This window comes from Aptenodytes forsteri, unplaced genomic scaffold (assembly GCF_000699145.1).
Source record: "Aptenodytes forsteri isolate BGI_AS27 unplaced genomic scaffold, ASM69914v1 Scaffold640, whole genome shotgun sequence".
Lineage (NCBI taxonomy): Eukaryota > Metazoa > Chordata > Aves > Sphenisciformes > Spheniscidae > Aptenodytes > Aptenodytes forsteri.
Window position 1 is genome coordinate 482,842 of NW_008794887.1, and position 18,509 is coordinate 501,350.

At 58.3% G+C, this 18,509-nt stretch overlaps 1 protein-coding gene across 1 annotated transcript in view; it reads left to right on the forward strand.

Annotated features, from left to right (window-relative positions):
• SRCIN1 (SRC kinase signaling inhibitor 1) overlaps positions 1-18,509 on the forward strand; it is a 69,924-nt gene that overhangs the window by 17,334 nt on the left and 34,081 nt on the right. The window contains exon 3 of the mRNA XM_019470898.1: positions 7,795-7,818. Coding sequence (XP_019326443.1) covers positions 7,795-7,818 — 24 coding nt within the window. The remainder of the gene's footprint in view (positions 1-7,794; positions 7,819-18,509) is intronic.

Genomic DNA, 18,509 nt, shown 5'->3' on the forward strand with positions numbered 1-18,509 from the left:
TGTGGGTGCCGTCGTCCCTGCGTTGCCCTTTGGTGCAGCAGCTGGGGGGGGGCTCACCTTGCTTTCCCCGGGTGCACGTGGGGCCGTGCAAAACCCCCTGCGGTGCCCCTGCCAGCCCCACTGTGCAGCCCCCATCTTCCCAGGGCGGCCCCGCGTTGTCACCCGTGTCCCTGTCCCTCTGCAGGGGACACTGATCCCCTCTCCCCTTCTCGGGCTGCGGTGTGGGCAGCCGGAGAGGGGCAGATGGTGGCCTGGGCGTGCAGCATCCCTGCGCCATGCGGTAGCTTGTCTCGCCTCCAGCTCGCTTGGCTGAGCATCCTTCCCGCGGGGGACCTGCCGGCACCGCGAGGACCCCCCGGGCGTGTACCCAACCCAGCCGGGGAGCGGGACCTCCACGAACGGGAGGAGCGGCTTGACAGCGTCTCGCTCCAGCCCCCCGAGAGGCGGTGGAGCTGGGCACATGGAGAGGTGCCCGTGGCCTTGGCGTGAGGTTGGCATCGTCTTGGCCTCGCAGAGTGCCTGGCCGGGCTGGGGGTGCCCCCGCACAGGCAGGCATGGGGTACCTGGACACTGATTTTGCAAAATCAGCACTGGTGGTGGGTTGCGAACGCTGCCCAAAGTGAACCGGTTGGTGGGAGCTCGCTGGGGCAGTGGGAGCAAGAAGCGGGGCCCTTCGTTGCTCTTCCCGGGGTCAGATCTTGGTCTCCAGAGGTGGAGTGCATTGTGAACCGTTGCAAACTGCTGCAATGGTGGAGGAGAGCGTGCGTGGCTGTCGGGAATAACATGAACGAGTGTGTGTGTGTGTCCCTATGACTGCAGCCAGAGCTGTCTGTATTGATTCTCTTATTTTTCCCCTGCTGGGAGCAATTCCTGGCTGATTAAAAGAGACCTGGCCCACGGTTTCACTGGGAATCAGGTCACTGGGAGTCATGGAAAGGTCTGTGGGTCACCCCACTTCTCCTTGGGCTTTGTGCACAGAGCAGGGGGGAAGCGGGTCTTGAAGTCCCTGAGAAGTGGGTAATAAATACGGCCGCATTGGTGACAGCGATGGCAGCCCTGGGGAGGGCATTAATGAGCCCATGGTATAGTCCAGCAGGGATTGGATCCGACTCCATCCCAGCAGCAGGTGGGATGTGCCTGGTGCGCTCCCCTTGGCGTGCTTGGGCTCCCAGCATTCCCCCATTCCTCACCGCGGTTCAGGGGAGAGCGGTGCCGGCGCTGCCATCGGGGCTGCCACCCTGGAAGGGGAGCGCGTATTCCTGCCTCTCCGGCACACACGGATGCGACGACATGAACGCGTGCGTTCATCCCTGCCCCGCCGCCCAAAGTTTCCTGCTGTTCCTAACCCAAATTTGGGTCCTTCTGCCGGCGGCCTCGGGGCTCCTTGCGAGGTGGCCTCGGGCTGCTGCCTCCCCCAGTGTCACGGCGCTGGGCTGACGCTGAGCGGGGTTAGGAGAGCGAACGCCAAAAAGCTGCAGCAGCCAGCAAGGCAGCTCTTCTGTCCCCGCTGCTAATGCAGACCTGGCTCCGGTGGTGCTGGCAGCATTAGGCAGGGAGTGGAGAAGAGCAGGTTGCTCTCCATCAGCGGCTGTGTGTCGATGCCCTCTGCCTCTGCCCCCCTCCAGCTTTGCTGCTGGCTGGGTGGGGGCAGCACCCTCCGCTGCACCCCGCGGTGCTGGTACCCCCCCCTCAGGGACCCTGCGGTGGGAGGCAGGGCTCGTGTCACGAGCTGTAGCCCCATGGGGAGATGGTTGCAGTGCTGACAGATCTGCATGTCCTAGAGATCCAGGGGACCCTGCGGAGGATCCGGCCCTGCTCGCCCTTGGCATGGGGTCTCCCAGGGATTTGCCAGCAGGGATGAGCTTCCCTGGGTTTGGAGGCACCTGACGGAGGGTGGAGGTCACCCCAAAGCTCTCGGGGGTCGAACCCTGGTGCTGTCCCTGGCAGGTCCCCAGCAGTGTGCAACGGGGAGCGGATGGATGCTTGCTGCCTGCTTGCTGCCTGCTTGCTGCCGGGTTTACCTTGCACGTCCCTATTGTGTTGGTCCACCTACGCCGTGCCGTTGCTATAGCGACTCTGCAATCTGATCTGCCCAACTTCTGCCTGGTTTCCCTGCCTTCCCCCAAAAACCTTTGGCCCTGCTCCCCGACCGCCCTTCCCACACCCCAGGAGCAGGACGGAGGGTGGAGGAGACCTTGGCTCCTATGCTGGGGTGCACTGCCGCTGCCTGCTCCTGCCGGCATGGGGCCCAGGCAGCGATGGGGCAGAGACCCCCTCTCCCTGTCATGAGCAGGCTGAGGATGTGCTGAGCACCAAGCCCGGACCCCAGGGAACCTGCAGCACAAGAGGGGTCCCTGACCTTGGACGTGGAGGCCACAGAAGGGAGATTTTAAAGCCCAAGCAGGCAGTTGCATGGCTGATCCTCGGCAGAGCATTTGTCCTAATGCATCACTACTCCGGGGTGCATTGCTATAAACAGATGTTGTTGCTGATTTGCTTTGTATTGGCATCAGGAAAGGAGGGGGCTTGAGTAAGGGTCAGGAGTGCAAATCCACTGATGTCCAAGGGCATTTGTGCTCTAATATCACTTGGGCTGCCTCAGAGATGCTGCCTTGTAGGTCAAGGCTATAATTGCTGCTGGAGAGTTGGTGAACCTCTCTGGGAGGGAAGGCTGGTCTGTGGGCAGACGGAGGGACGGTGCAGTCCTGCAGGTAAACTTTGAGCAGTGCAGCCGGGCCAGGGGCCTGTCGGTGATGCCTGCCATCAGGTCGCTGTGACAACCTGCTATGGCATCTCTGATGACATCTCTTGACGGCCATCAGAGCCTCTTCGGGCTGGGGACTGGAGAGAGGTGTAGTAAAAGCCAAGCCCCTGCCTAAAGATGCCTGTGCCTGAAAGAGAAGCGGCAAAGCAAGCACCGTGGTGCCCTTTTCATGGTGGGGTCTGGGTTGGATGACTCACCGAGGCCCCTTAGGAGCCCAGGTCTGATGGGAAGCAGACCCAGGGCTCCTGCATCCCGTCTTGTCTCGCGCTGGCCTCTCTCCTGTGCGCTGGGGTGCTCAGGTTTGAGAGGTCCTTTTGCAATAATTGCCGAGACCTCGGATGACAATATCTGCAATGCACAGTGTCTGTGTCGCTCTTCACTCTGTCTGGTTACTGTTTGCATTTGACTCTATCTTATCATTTTGCTATTTCTACTTTAATTCAGTTTCTCTTGTGCTGAAAAGCATTAAAAAACTTTAATAAGGAGAAAGAGATTAAATTCACTTTACTGTTATTTTTCAGGGAGATTTTTGTTTGTCAAGACATTATGCCTGAGGGGGACTCTATCAGAAACTGGAACTCCTGAAAATGAGTTAATTAAAAAGCCAATGAAACTGCCTCTGTCCCTCCCTTCGGTGGAGTGTGCTGGGGATGCTGCTGCTGTCCATTTTAGAGGGACGCATTTGGTCCTGTCTTGTTAATCACTAACAGATTTGTGTTATAATTGCTAACCAGGGGAAGTCTGCCTTGGTCAAGGCAGTGACTCACTTGGATTTCATTTACCTCCTGGTCTTCTCCTGGGACAATCACAAAGACTATTTTTTTTTTTTTTAACTTAACTACAAAATGTTCTTCTCTACGTTCCCCCCAGCTCTGGTTTTCCTCTCTTCTGCAGCGTGCATGTGTGTGTATGCAGGTGCATCTCTGAGCATTCGTGTGTGCCTGGGTTCCCTCATGGCCGTGGGCTCACAGGGGCATCTCAACCCCCATTTTGTGCTTGCACGCGTGCTCCAGCTCCTAAGCGCACACGTGTGTGCACATGTCCGTGCTTTGGGGGGGGGCCCCAGTCCTAGTTAGTCCATCATTTTGCAGCATCATGGACATGACTTTCATTGTAATTATAATCTCAGCCTTTGTAATTCTTCATACCTTCTGCACAGCTCTGCTGCAAGCGAGCTGCCTGTTTTATCGGTTGTAACAAGGCTGTCGCTTCAAATCCTCTCTCAGACCATTATCTCCCTTTGATGCTTTTGAAGAGCCAGCGATATGTTAATTCTACCTTGGCCCTCTCCTCTTCCCTTCTCTTTGTACAAATCCACCCTTGCCAGCCTGGCCGGCTGCCTTGGTGCTTGCAGGGGAGCTGGGCGCAGTGCTCGGGCTGTCCCTGCTCTGTCCCCTGGCTTTGGGGGAGCTGGTGGGAGGCGGCTGCATTTAAGGCTGTGGCTGCTTGTGCTGCCCTGGTCCCCTGTCACTGCCATCTCCTTGGGTGCAGCCTGTGCCTGGAGCGGGGTACCTGTGCCGGGGGAACGCGTCCTCTTTGCTTTGGGAGATTTGGGGTGGGTGGAGGACGAGCAAACGGCAGGACGGGCTGGGCAAAGCGCCGGCGCTGAGCCCTGCTCCTGCCAAGCCCGGTGCGGCAGCAGCGCCTGCAAGGACAGATGGAGCCCCCCCGAAAGGTCTGCGTGGTGGTGTCCATCGCCCACTTGGCCCTGGCAGACAGCACCAGATTGTCGGCCCTGGAGAGTCCTGCTTCTCGGCAGGGTACGGGCAGGGCAGGCAGCGCATCCCCTAGCCCCCATCTCCAGCCCGTAGCCTGGCCGGCGGCAGCAGCCCCGCTGCAGGCAGAGCGAGCTCTGCTTGGGGGTCCCACACCGTTCCCGGGGCTGCCAGCGAAGGGGCTTTTCTGGGGCCGGATCCAGGGACCTGGGAGAGGGTGGGTGCCGTGCTGTGCCGTCCTGGCGCACGCTCTGGGTCACGCTAACCTGCCCAAATCTCTTCCAGAATATTCTTGATTCCCTCCCACGGCACTTGGGGCTCAGACAAGCTCATCGCCAGTTTGATGTGGAGTGGTTGTGTGCGGTGGGGATGTAATTTATGGACTTTGTGATAAGCCTGTCCAGTCATCCTAAAATAATAAATAAAATACATACCAAGGGCTGGCATGAGATAGGATCAGCAATATCAGGGTCTGAGGAAAATTACTGAGACTCTTCAACAGCAAAATAAAGAGCGTGGAGGGAAAAAAAAGTCGCAGAAGGAAAAAATCAGGAGCATCATCTCCTGCCACAGACTGGGTCGAGGCCCTTCAGGGACTGGGACGGACTGGTTTGGCCACAACTCTCCCCGGCAGTGCTTGGAGTATTTGGCCAAAATATCCAATCCCATAGTGGAGGCCCATTGCAGCCATTCAAAGCACAAAGGAGTTAAGAGGGGGGTGAGCATCCCCTCGGTGTGAAGGCAGCATATCCATGCCTCCAGGGACCAGGCATCTCTGGCCCTGCCCTCCCCGGGTGGGGGGGGGTCTCTTGTCCCCCTTCCTTGCCTGGGTGTACTGGTGGTGAGGTGGCTGCTAGAGGGGGCAAGTCTGGCAAGGGAAGGGGATGAAGGATTTACTCCTGTCCATTTGAAATCGGCTGTGATTTGTTAAGGGTCCCTCGCGCAGCCTTTCCTGGGAGGCGGCATCCGAGTCTGGCCTTGGGGAGTTTGGATGAGGGCTGCCAAGGAGAAGCACAGTTACAAAACTGCTGCCCTGCGCAGCTTAACGTTTCCGAATCAAGGCACGGCATGTCAAACCCTTCAGGAGCTGATGCAATCCTGCTCACCTCTCGGAGACAGTGAGATGGACTGTTGTTTTCCGCGGCTCCTCTAGCCGAGGAGGAGCACGCTGCCGGGCGTGCGGCTGCAGCAGCCTGAGCTTCTACCCAGGGCCAGATGCTTTGGCTTGACACGTGGCAATGCTGCAATTTGGACTTTGCTCCCGTGCACGGCCGGGCAGGTACCGGCGCTGCCAGCCTTGCCTTGCGCCTAGTATCTTGCACCGGGAGCTCAGGCTGCAAAGAGCTGCTTGCTGCGGCTGGCATGTTAATTGCTTGATACGATGGATGGCTTCGTTTAGTACCAAAAGGCATTCTGAGGCAGTTTCTCGGTTTCAAGCTCCCGGTGTTTTGGAAAAGCTTTACGTGCTCAGGATAGGCTCGGATGCTGCTGGTTGTTATCTAATAGTGCCTGGTAATCACGGCTCTGGACTTCTATTTCGGGTTCTGCTTGAGTCATGGTGTGCCCTTGGAAAAGACCTTTGTGCCTTGAGGCTTGTCTGCATGAAAACACTGCGCTCGTTTGACTTAAATCACTTTTAAAACAGTTTTGGTTTGGTTGAGGCAGAACTTGGTCTGGGCCTACTGATGTCTTATGGAATATTAATGTGGACTGCATCTTGAATTGGAATAAGAGCATCCTACTGATGCTTGAGACGAGTCTAACAAGTGAATTTGTGTTTATACACATAGACTAGACCTCTGTTTACCTTGTCAGCAGACGGGTTAATACCCCAGCAGCAAATCTGCTAGTGGATTGTTAAAGTCCTTGGATAAATACTCCGTGATGGTCTAACGTTATTGCAACTTCTTTCTTTCCCTGCTCCCAGAGCACTGCGGTAGGAGACTCCATGGCAGCCACCGGGCATTGTAGGGACTGATGGGGACTGGGAACTTGGTGCAGGAGCTTGCTTTCTATTTAAAACAATAACAATAATAGTCCTCTAAGTAACAAAGTAGGTTTGCAGCCACAGTGATTGTGGTGGGGAAATAAATGCTGTAAAAAAGCAAGGTGATAGGTGGGCGTGAAAGGGGAGAAAAGAACAGTCAAGAACTTTGATCCAAATAAAAAGACCGTTGGGACAAAAGCTGCTCTGCACCCATTTCTCCCACCCCACCCATCAGCTGCACGTCTCGGTGATACCAAAATGCTTCCCCTTCCAGCAAGGTGGATCACGCTTCTTGTCACCAGCTCTAACTTCCCTCTTGCTGGGTACGCTGCCTCCTCAAACACAGTCTCAGGGTACCGCTGGAGCCGGGGTGCTGCTGCCCAGGCTGGGCTGTGCAGGCATTAGGGGACCAGTCCCGGGGCCGGGGTGAAGCTGCTTGCGATGCTGCTGTGCCAAGCGCATGCCCTGCTCTGAAGTGTTTTGCTTCGCCCGCAGCAGCGGGGAGCTCGCCTGTCCCTGTCCGGTGGCACAGTGTGCTGGGGGTGCTCGGTCCTGGTGCGCTCTCAGTCCCCGTGTTGTCCTCTGAGGACTTGCTGGGCTCCTGCAGCCCCGTCCTGGTTGTGTGAGCCCGGTGCTGCCCTGGGAGGGGGCCCGAGTCTCTAACCCACGCACCGCTCCGCTGCCCAACGGTGGGTATTGCGGTGAGCCGCAGCTCTGAGCATCCTCGGGACTTTCGGTGCAATCTCCCACTGGTGATTATCAGTGGGTGGCTTGGGAGAAGAAAGCTCCCAAGCTCTCCAGCTTGCTGGGCTGTAAATGATGCCAGCGTCTGTCATTCGCTGTAGCACATTGGCTTGACACCGGTGGAGATGCTGCGAAGAAGCAACAGAGGGAGGTAGCAGGGGCAAAGAGGGGGGATTGGAAGATCCCTTTAAAAATGAAAATGATTCTGGCTTCCAGCACCAACTCCCAGGGCAGCAGCCTGACCAGCACGTGCTGGGATGGTGTGGGCATACCGGTGACTCCAGCTGTGATGCTGGGCTGCTGTCCTGCTCCCCCCTTTGCTCTGCTTCAGTTACCTTGCACCCCGCTCTGCATTCGATACCCATTGCAGTCCCTGCCTGCTTGCATGATCCTGCTTCCCCTTTGCCAGCCCTTAGCAGCATGAAACTTAAGCAACCCGTTGGGAGGGGACTTTAAGCAGAAACGAGAGCAGGTTTAATGTTGCAGTTTAAAGTCAACAATTCTCAAAAGGAAAACAAAAGTCAAACCAGAATCTTAATGGTATTTTTTGTTTTCTTTTGTTTTGTTGTTTTATTTTTTGTTAGCAACCCAACTACTGGAGCTTTAAGGTCAGTATTTCTGATTTTTCATGCTTCCGTTTGAAATGCATGCACTTTTCCACCCTTGCCTCATCTCTGTGTCTGTGTCAGGGGGTGGGAGCTCGGGTTTTTTGTTGAGGATTCCTGTGCCAAAATAGTTTGTTCTCAGCTCAGCAGCAGTTCAAGCTCATGGGAAGGATCTTATGCTTTTGGGTTGAGTTGTTGCGCAGACAAACCTGTTCTCTGAGAGGGATGAATCTGTTTCCTGCCCTCGTTTAGACCACTATCACCCCACAGTCAAATCCTGCTGCTTTAGAGTTATTTCATTGCAGCAGAGACCTTAATTCTGGGAAAAGGACAGAAAAGAGCCTGTTCCGGATGGGCTTGGAAATCCACCTGCGGAGCTCCATCCAGGTGCCTGCTCGCAGGCAGAGATACAAGGGTTGCTCTGATTTCCAGCCTCCTCGTCGGAGGAGGAGGAGGAGAGCTGCCGAGCAGAGCCTGTCTTCCTCGTCGGAGGAGGAGAGCTGCCGAGCAGAGCCTGTCCTTCCCATCCGTGGCCCTGCCGAGCTCTGGGACCTGCCGCGCTTTCCATCGCACGGTGTGTCGGTCACTTACCTGCATTTGGCTTCCCCCTTCGGGCTCCTCATCTCCCTCTCCTGAGCCCCTCGTTCCCCGGAGAGCCCAGGCTGATCCCACGCTGATGTGCGAGGGCAGGAGACTCGAGGGGGGGGGTGTGTGTCTCAGGACAGGGGGTGCTGGCGTGCTGCTCCCTAAAGCTGGGCTGTGCCTGCACCTTGCAGGAGGTGGGGTTGGCGGAGAGGGAGGAGGAACGGGCTTTCCAACACAAATGCCGTGCCAGACCCCAGAGACCGGCTTGTGTTTGGCGTGTCCAGGGACCTCTAGACCAGACAGCAAAGTTATCTGTTCGGCTGGTGGTGTTGAGCCCCGCGGGAGGGGAAGGGGCAGCTCTGTCCTGCGTTGGCCATCGCATCTCTGTCTCCATCCTCTGCTCTGTCTCTTGGGTGTTACGGTACCAGCCTGTTCGTCAGGAGGCTGCTGCACGAGCGGCAGAATGGAGAAAGCATTAGTGTTTGCTTTATTGCACCGGGATCTTTGTGCCTAAACCCACCTCTTCCAGGCTACACAAAGGGGACCCTGATGGGAGTCTCCTGGCAGCGCCGAGGGTCTGTGCCTGCCTGGTGATTCCTGCCAGCACCTTGCAAACAGTTGCCTTATTGTCTGGCAGGGTGAAGTACGCATGTCATCGCAACTCCCCTTCCTCCCTCCTCCTCGCCCAGGGATGCGGTGGCAACACTTCAAGGTCAGGCGTGTTGCTGGATGACCTTGGCGTGTTGTCCCTGGTGGGTTTGCTCTTCCTGTGGAAAAAACAAGCGCTTTCCTTGGTTGGCAGCGGAGAGCGGAGGAGTCGTAAAATGCATAATATGTGCACTTGTTCCGAGTTTTCATTCTTGAAGTACTTGCAGCGTAAAACACGTGTGAGCAGCGGCTCCCTGAATATTCAGCTGTCCGAGTTCTCACCGGCCAGTTTCAGCCACGTGCTCTCGGGGACATTCCTGGGACGGGGCGGGGCGGGCAGCCACAAAAGCCTCAAATTTTTTTTTTTTCCCCCCATTTTTTGTGAGTAAGACATAAAGTGGGGATGAACTTTAGGGGTCCACCCACCCCAGAGGGGTCCTCCTCGGCAGCGGCTGGGAGTTTGCAGCCACAGAGGGTTTTGTTTTCTATAACTGCATATTTTTCCACCCAAGCCTGGAAGTACTTCGCATTGCAAGCGGAGCATCTTCCCCGGCTGTATCTGCTGTGGAAATGCGTTACGGGTTAAATCACCCTCTGCTTCCCGGCCGAGGGAGGCCCCCAGCTGCCTGACCCCGCTACCAAGTGGGGCATGAGCCAGAGGCAGCTGGGGATGGCTTGTCATGGAGAGAGCCCTGCGGGGAGGCTGATCCTGGCAAGCAGGTGCTGGGGGCTTCCTCGAGGCCACTGCAGCCACCTGTGTCCCCTGGGGTCTTCTGTAGCTGCAGGCTTGGCCTTCAGCTGGGAAAGCTGCCTCCCCTCCCGCCGCCCCCCCGCCCCGCTCTCTCCCCAAAATAAAACTTTCATGACCCTTTAGGTTCCCTGTCTGTGTCCAGCTGCCGCCCTCCGCTGCTGGGGGTGCCGAGCCCGCCCTTCTCCATCCCTCAGCCAAAGAGGGGGGGGCTGCAGCCAGAGCCCCAACTGATGGGGGATGGAGGGAGGAGATCAGATGGTGGGAAGGGCTGTGCCAAATTCCCAGGGACACCCAGGGACGCGGCGTGCTGCTGCTGCAGCTGCTGACCGGCGCCCAGGGCAGGACCTGCGCTCCTCCTGCCCTGGCATCCCCCATCTGCCTGGGGACAGGCGAAGGCAGGTGGGGGGGGCTGCAGCCAGAGCCCCAACTGATGGGGGATGGAGGGAGGAGATCAGATGGTGGGAAGGGCTGTGCCAAATTCCCAGGGACACCCAGGGACGCGGCGTGCTGCTGCTGCAGCTGCTGACCGGCGCCCAGGGCAGGACCTGCGCTCCTCCTGCCCTGGCATCCCCCATCTGCCTGGGGACAGGCGAAGGCAGGTGCTGGCTGCGATTTGGGGCTCTCCAGGCGTGGGCTTTGGGGGAAAGGGGGGCCCTGCATTGCTGTGTTTGTCGGTCTCAGTGCTGGAGAGGAGCAGATGCTCTTGTATGTCGGTGGCGGTGCCATCGTCGCGGAGAGGGGTCCAGGAGATTACGCTGTCCCCACCGTTTCATCCTCTGCATCCCCTTGTGTCTGCGGGTCCTGCCGCTGCCCTCTGCCCTGCTCTGTCCTCCTGCCCCACGCCCCAGCACATCCCTGGGATTTCTGCACTTGCTTCTAGATTGAGCCAGCCCCGCTCAGCTCACGAATGTCCCTTCCCACCAGCTGGGTCGGGCTGTGTGTTCACACGGAGCCATTGATCCAGCCACTCTGTGGCCATCGTCGCGCTGCTGCTGGTCCCTGAGTCCCCAGGCACGGGGCAGCCTGGTACCCACCTGCCTTTCCATCACCTAAACCGCATCCCAGCTCACAGCCTGCATCCCCGCTGTTTTGGGGTGACTCAGAACCATGTTCTGGGTGTCAACCTCGCCAGGGCAGGAGCATCTCAGCCCCATGGTTTGCAGGGCTTGAGGGTTCCAGGGACCCGTTGCTGGATCTGGCCGGGGGGCAAATCCCTCCCCAGGGACGCAGCGGGGAGGGGGCTCTGCCACAGAGAGCGGCGAGGCAGTACTGAGGGCTGGGGGCTCCCGCTGTGCTAATGCAGGGGGTGGGCTGGCTCCTTGCTGTTACTTGTGGGCTGGAGGAGGAATGGGAAGAACCGAAGGCAGAGCCTCACATGAGCTCCTTTGGTGGCAGGACTTTAAAAGAACATGAAAGGGACTAAAGCAAAAGCTCATGGGGAAAAAAAATTGACTAGGATGTGGAAGGGAGAAAGGGGGGGGGGACAGGACATTTTTGTTTTAAAAACAAGCGTCCAGGGCTGTGTCACCCGCTTTGTGCTGTAACTGCACGGCTCCTGCTCCAGCAGCAGTCGGTGGCTTGCTCGGTGCTTCAGGCTGTGGCTCCACTTCCTCCGGCGTGGCCGGGGCACGAGGCTTCCCAGGGGTGCCTCGTCTCGTTAGCAGGAAGCCATTTCCATCGCACCGGCGGGCTGGGGACTTGAGGCGTTTGCTGAGCCGATATTATAGGCAGGCAGCGGTATTTACTTGCAGGAGATGAGCAAATACCAGGCAGGCTTAGCTCCTGTAATCCTGCCGCTCCTGCACCAGCCCTCCTCCCCACGCCCTCCCGGTGGCCTTCGCGTCTGCCGCGCTCCTCGGGGACCGGCTTTTACTGCGTAATATTTTATTGCTCGCAGGAGGAGGACATTGGGGTGTAGCCGGGAGGGGAGAGCAGCTGCTGAGCACCTGCTCCCAACTCCGCCTTGCTCTCTGCTTTTGGGGCACTTGCTGGTTTTCTGACTTGTCCACGGGAGCTGCTCTCCAGTGCTTGGTTATCTGTTGATGCTGGGTGTTGTCACTATTTATTATCGCAGCAGGGATGAGAGTAGCGTCCTTAGTGTAGGAATGGGGAAACCGAGGCGCGGTGGGACTAGGTGACTTGCCTGAGAGTACCCAGGGGAGATGCATCAGCATGACCTGCAGCAGTGTCCGGGCTGGCGTCCCAGATCTGGGGCTCTGTTTACCTACAGCTGTTGCTGCTGAAGTTGGGTGTGTTTTTTTCTTTTTTTGCACTGCAAACCGGCCCCTCCGAGCCTTTTCCCCGAGAGGCACCCGCCTATGTTAACCAGAGCCCGGTCTTCCTGTACACAGCTGTTAAAGCAAATCATGCCTCAGATGCCAAAGAGCTGAGCCTTGTCACCTGTCACTGTGAAGTCCCTGTCACTAATGCTGCTAACCCGAGTGTCCCCGCTGTTTTACAGCCTGTACTGGCTCTCCTCCCTCGGTGGCTGCAGCCCTGCGATCCCCAGCAAGGGCTTGTCCCTTCTCCCCCCATCCCCTTTCTGCTGCTTTCTCACACTTGGCTTTGCTTCCCATCCGCCAGCCTCCCTGAGGGATGCAGTAATTTGCTTATTTTTGGAAGATGCTGTCACACAAGGCAGCGACGCCAGAGAGCAGGGATTGAACGCGGCCACCGCTCAGCCCCGGTGAGGAAGGGGATGGCTGGGGTGAACGTCCACGCGGGGTCGAGGTAGCAGGGATGGAGGCAGGACTGGCACCTTCACCCCCAAAAGCATCTCCTGCCACATACCCCTCTATAATCCATCTCCTGGGACCGCCTCAGTCTCAGGGGAGGTGCTGGATCAGGCCGATTTCTGGATCCCGCCCTGCCCATTTGTCCAGGGTCTCACGGCAGGGATGCTCCTCTCCCCACAGATGCCAGGCTGGACATGCCTGTTTGAGGCATGGGGAAAACAACTCCAGGAACAAAAGCACGGCTGCTTTTGCCAGGAGGTTAATGATTACCCTCCCCGCGGGAGCCAAGCTTGCACCCAGCCCTGGGAGATGAGGATGAGTGGGCACGGTGCGTTCCCTCACCCCGGGGCTGGTCCCAGCTCCAGCATCCTGCCAGCCCTGCCCCGGACACCAGGACCTTCTGCTGCCTCACTGCTAGCGGCGAGACTGCTCTACCCCTGCGCTTTTGGGAAGAAAGTGGCTGTTTTGGGGGCTGAACGCAGAGTCCTCAGCACGGCTGGACTCATGGTGCGGTGCGGCGGGGACAGCCCTTGGAGCTGCCTTCTCCCGTGCAGGCATCCCGATCCCCTCTGCCAGGCAGGTGCTGCCGACAACCCTGCTGGTGCCGAGCCCACCGCTGCTGACCCTGCTGCCCGTGCCCGGAGAGGGACTGCCACCGTGGCAGGCAACCAGCAGCTGTCAATATTCATGAGGTTGCAGAGGATCCAGGCTTTTAAATATTCATCAGGCAGGCGAAGGCGGGAGGCTCTTGGTGCCAGCAGGAAGGGGAAAAAATGCAGAGAGGGGGCAAGCAGCCACCCGTGTCCCCTGCGGAGCTGGACGGGCCATGTCCGAGGGCAAAAGGGTGTTTTCTGCTTGGAAGCATGACATCTGAGTGTCGGGCTCTTGCTCAGCACCTTCAGAGGGCCGGGCAGCTCATGTGCTTTGCAGGGCAGGTGTGACGGATGCTGGTGTCACAGAGATGCTTGCTGTAGGGGTACCCCGTTTCACCCGCGCCTGGGGCCCATCACAGGGTAGCGAGCTCCTGCCTGGGTCCCGCTCACATCTGGCTGCCAGTAGCAGGCTGTGCACATCTGGTGGGGAAGGCCCCTTTCTTTAGTCAAGGGGTCCGGTTTAAAAAACTAATCCGATTTTAACGCTAATCCTGTTAACATTGAGATCAGGATTAATTCTGGGTTAATCAGGATAATCCTGACAAAATGTTGAGCATTAGACATTGGATGAATTATTGCTGACGTGAGCGGTACGCTTTTAATTTGGCCGTGAGACCCGGGCGGGGTGAGAGGGGTGGGGGCCGATGGCGGGGAATGGAGAGGCCACAACACCCTTGGATGGGGGAGACTCGTAGTATATCCCTTCGTATGATGCTCAGAGCACCCCGGGCCTCCCATTTCTTCCACCTTTGCTGCTGCAGCCCCAGTCACCTCCAGTTTTTCCTCCTTTTCTTTCCAGCTGGGCATCTCCTGGCTCCTCCGTCTCGGGAGGCAGGAGCTGGGCTGCTGGAAGTCCCTCCCTTCGTGGAGGCTTTGCTGAAGTTGAGCGCTCCTGGCTGGTGGAGCTGGTGTGAAACGCCGCACAAGGATGCAGAGGGGTTCAGTTGCATCCGCTCAGCCCCTGCTCGCTGGGATCAAGCGCCTGAGCTGGGACGTGCGGGAAGAGGGTGGCACCACAGCCCTGTGCATGCAGTACTGGGACAGCTGGGCTGCCCTGGCTGAAACTGGTTTGAGAGCTGATGCCTGGGTTGGGGGGACGGCGGCGGCGGCAAGGTGATGCCCAGGGGTCGGGGATGCTCCCCAGGAGGGATTTGCAGCCAGACTCGAGGTGAGGAGGTGTCTGCTGGGGAAGTGTCCCGTTACCTGGGCTCTGCTCCTCTTACAAAACAGCAGCCAGCTCTTTGCTGACTCACTCTCTGGGAGCATCAATAATTAAAGATGAGTGGAGTTCGTTAGGAATGAATGAATGAATGGAGCAGTTTGTGATGCGCTGGCGTCGGTTTGTTTGCAGAGGGGTCAGCGCCGTGTTGGGTGGTGACCAGGCTCCTGACGGCGTGAGCTGGGCAGGCTGGGGAATCTCAAAGGAGCTCTCCAGACGCCAACTGGAGTTCATTTTTGCAAAGCTCCACTGTCCCACACCCCAGGGCACTAATGGCACAGCCCCCCCCTGCCGGAGCCCCTCCAGCCATTACTGGGGCCCAGGAGGGGACCGAGGTGCTGGGCTCTCATCCCAGCATCTCGGAGGGAGGGAAGGACAGGTACCACTTTGCCGAGACCTGGGCTGAATTAACCCCAAGCAAAAAGGTGGGACCAGGCTGGCCTGGCTGAAACCCCCCAGTGATGTTGTGATGGGGTCAAGAAGGCAGAGAAACTCGGGGGGGACGGGACGGGACGGGACATTGCAGGACAGGTATCTGGAAATCCCTCCCTCCCCTGCCTCTGTTTCTTTAACAGCTCTCAGAGCTGCTTCAAAAAAAAAAGTTTCAAATTTCAATTAAAATTTTCCTTGGAAATGTTGACAGAAGCAGAGCTGCAGGAGGGACAGATGTTGTTTTTCTCCCAGCTTTGCTAACAGCTTTATTCGCTGCTGACCCTCGCTGGCAGCGCAGAGACGAGTGGCCGAGGCTCCGGCCCCGCTTCCCTGCACACCCTAAGGGACTGCTGGCCCAGGTGGTGTCCCAGCGGGGCTGGGGTCCCCAGCCCCCTCCTCTGGGCGTTGAGAGCATCTCCCCACTCCACAGGGAGAGGCTTTGCCCGTCGACCGCCCCTAGCACAGACACTTTTTTCTAAAGGGTGGGATGGAAGAGGCTCGGCTCTGTCCCGGAGCAGCCTGGTGAAGCAGCACTGAGCCTGTGTGTTTGGGGATGGGGGTTACACCTGCAATGTCCATGGAAAGGCTTTTCCAGGTGTGGAGAGGGCGAAGGGACTGTCCCCGCTGTTCTTTCCCTCATCCCTTTGTTTCTGAGATCCATTTAACCCAGGGAATGGTGCGGGCTGGGAGCAGTGGTCTGGACGAGGCTTTCAGAGATGCTCCCCTTCAGCTCTAGCTTGTAAATATTGACTGTCCCATCCAGCCGCTGGCATGCTGGCCCTGCCCTGCGGAGGGTGCGCTGCGGTGTCATGGTCCCCGCGCTGCCAGGAGGGATGGTCCCCTCTAGCTCCCGTGAGCCAAAGTCTGGGAATTCAGGGCAGGAGGCCTCGAGCACCAGTGCAAGGGGATGTGCACGCAGGCAGGGGTAGGGATGCAGGTAATGCCTGAGAGAAATAGATATTTTTATTATTTTTTATAGGTTTTTTTTTAATATATATAGATAGGGAGGCAGGCAGGGATGGAGAAGAGTGGTAGAGAGCAAGGGTCCAAGAAGCATCAGGCGGGAGCCCCACGTGAGGGGTCCCGTTACCCTCTCCCATGGCTCTTCCCAACGCCGGCTCCGAGGGATGCTGTGCCTCCCACAGCAAGAGCCCAGGGTGACTCCCAGCACAGCACAGCGATGGCTCGAGCATCCGCGCAGCAGTGATGCCGAAACATCCTTCCCCGCTCCCAGCATTGCAGCTGGTGGCTGGTGGGGTCTCCTCATCTGCAGCACAGCCCGGACCATCGGGGTGCTGAGCTCCAGTGCCCATCCCGAGAGCTCAGCACACCACCAGATGGGACCTGTAGTCAGATGCTGGATTAAATGATGGAGAGGGGGATTATGAGGAATTAATCCAGATCAGTGTCCAACCAGAGGCTGGAGCCGGGTGTTTATGTACTCGGTAAATAACCGGTTGCGCTGCTTTGCTCAGGGCTGGGCTTGCCAGCTCCATGCCAGCTGTTTCCCAAGCTGGCCGGAGTGGATTTTAGGGGGCCCTCGCCTTTATCCCCATCATGTGGTGCGGCAGAGGAGCTGCAAACAGACGGGAGCTGGGAAGGTGGCAGCGTGGCAGAGCAGCGTGGCTGCCCGGGACCTTTGCAGGGCTCCATCCACCCGTGCAAGGGCGATGCCCGGCCGGCCCGAACACGCTCCCGTGCATCGTCCCTGCCGATGGGGCAGGATGGAGCATGAGCTGGGTGGGTCCGGGGGCTGCCGCCGGCCCCAGCCCCGCAGCAGCTGCCCAGCACGGCCCGGGCTGCTTCGCCTGGTGACGGTGGAGTCCTGGGGAGAGGCTGAGCTCGGGGCTCGGCGCTGCCTGTGACATTAGCACAGCGAGGGCTTATCCATCCCAGCTGCGAGTACAGGTCTGTATCGGTGCTTGTGGGCTGTGTTCTGGCTGTCCGGGCTGGTTTTTGGGGGGGAGAGGGGCTGGCCTCTCTGCCAGGACAGGCTGCAGAGCTCGTGCTGAGCTGGGCTGGGCGCTAGGTCGAGGGAAGAGGAGCCCCGCGCACGTCTCAGCAGGGTGCTCAGGGACCCCCCCCCTTCTACTGCCCCATCTCCTTGTTGCAAATAATATTCTTACCATGGCTGAAACACCCCCGAGCACTGCAGGTTGCTGAGTGCTGGTGCGTGTGATGTACAGAGCGGTCAGGCAGAAACAGGCCTGAAATGGCTGCTTTCTTCTCAGGTCGAGACCGACACTGCCCTCAGAGCCCGGCATGGGTAGGAGCGAGGTGCCGGTGGAGGCTCGACTGCCTTCCGCTGTGACAAACCCTCTGCTCCGTCTCTGAGGGTCCCTTTGCAGGTCAGGCTTGCTGCCTGTCTTAGGAAGTGAGTGGAAATATTAATGAGCGCGACCAGCTCCGGTGGCTTTGAGTTTTGCACAGGAACAGCTGCAGAGTGCCCTGCTCCGTCCCGGGCCAGGATCCTTTCCCCACACTTTTTTTTCTTGTTTCTTTTTTTCTCCTGTTTTCTTTTAAGTGCCCTGCAGGAGGTCCAGAGCTGCTCCTCTCCCCCAGCTCTGCCAGCTCCGCTCCCTCCAAACTCCTTCTGCCACCCTCCTCTGTGCCCCTGGTCCCTTCACTCCTCTCCTAAACTCTTCCCCCTCTTCCTGCAGCCATCTCGGCTCTCCATCGAGACCCAGCAGCTCCGCTGCTTGCCGACTCCAGTGGGATAACTGCGGTGCCTGTCCCCAGCCGGGTCCAGAGGGACAGCTCCGCGCCTCGCCCGGGTCCCCCAAACACTGCTGGCCTCTTGGCTCCCTTCCTCCCTCCCTCCCTTCAGCCCTGAGCATTCAGGCTGCAAAGCTGGGGAGGGTAATATTGGAGAGGGGTGTGGAAGAAGGGAGGGAGGGATGGGGACAAGAAGAAGAGAGCAGGGAGAAGGAGGAGAGAAGCATCCTTATCTAGCCAGGCAGATATAATGAAGCTGCTTCTGCGCTGACAGTAAAGGGATTGTTGGGAGTTTTAGGAGCTAAAAGAATCGCTTAATTGTATCTTTTTTTAGCTCTGGGGAGATAAAAGACAAAAGCCCCCAAGTCTCCCCTGTTCCCCATCCCACCTCTTTTATATAAGACTCCCAGGGAGGTGTGGAGGGACTGGGGATGCTCCTTTCCCCGCCGGCGTGGGGGGATGCTCCCGCTGCCTTTCACAGCCCGGCTCTGCTGCCATCCCCAGGAGGGGCCTGGGGGGAGCCGGGTGCTTTGTGAGTGGGTTTTCACTGGGAGAATCACCAAAATAGCACCCATGGTGCACTCCCAGGGTGGAAAGGCTTTGCTGATGCTTCTGCATCAGCACGATTTCCCGTGCTCTAGCACGCAGGAGGCTCCCAGGGGCTTTAAACTGCTCCCTGGCAGGTAGCAAGCAGGTTTCTTCCGTAGGGCAGGCTGCAGTCGCCCTGACCTTGGTGCCCGTCACCCCATCCGCCGCAGCTCTGCCCTCCCAAAAGCGAGCTGCTCGACACCTTTCCCACCCGCGGTGCCAGCTGGGGCCGGAGCTCCTGCACCGCTGCCCGTGGCCTTGGGCGGCTTTTGTTTTGCTTTTGGGCAGCTGCACTCCTTTGCCTTCCCTTCGCGCTCTGCCCACAAACCCGCTGCTTCCCATGCTCCGAGCCGTGGTGCGGGGCAAGC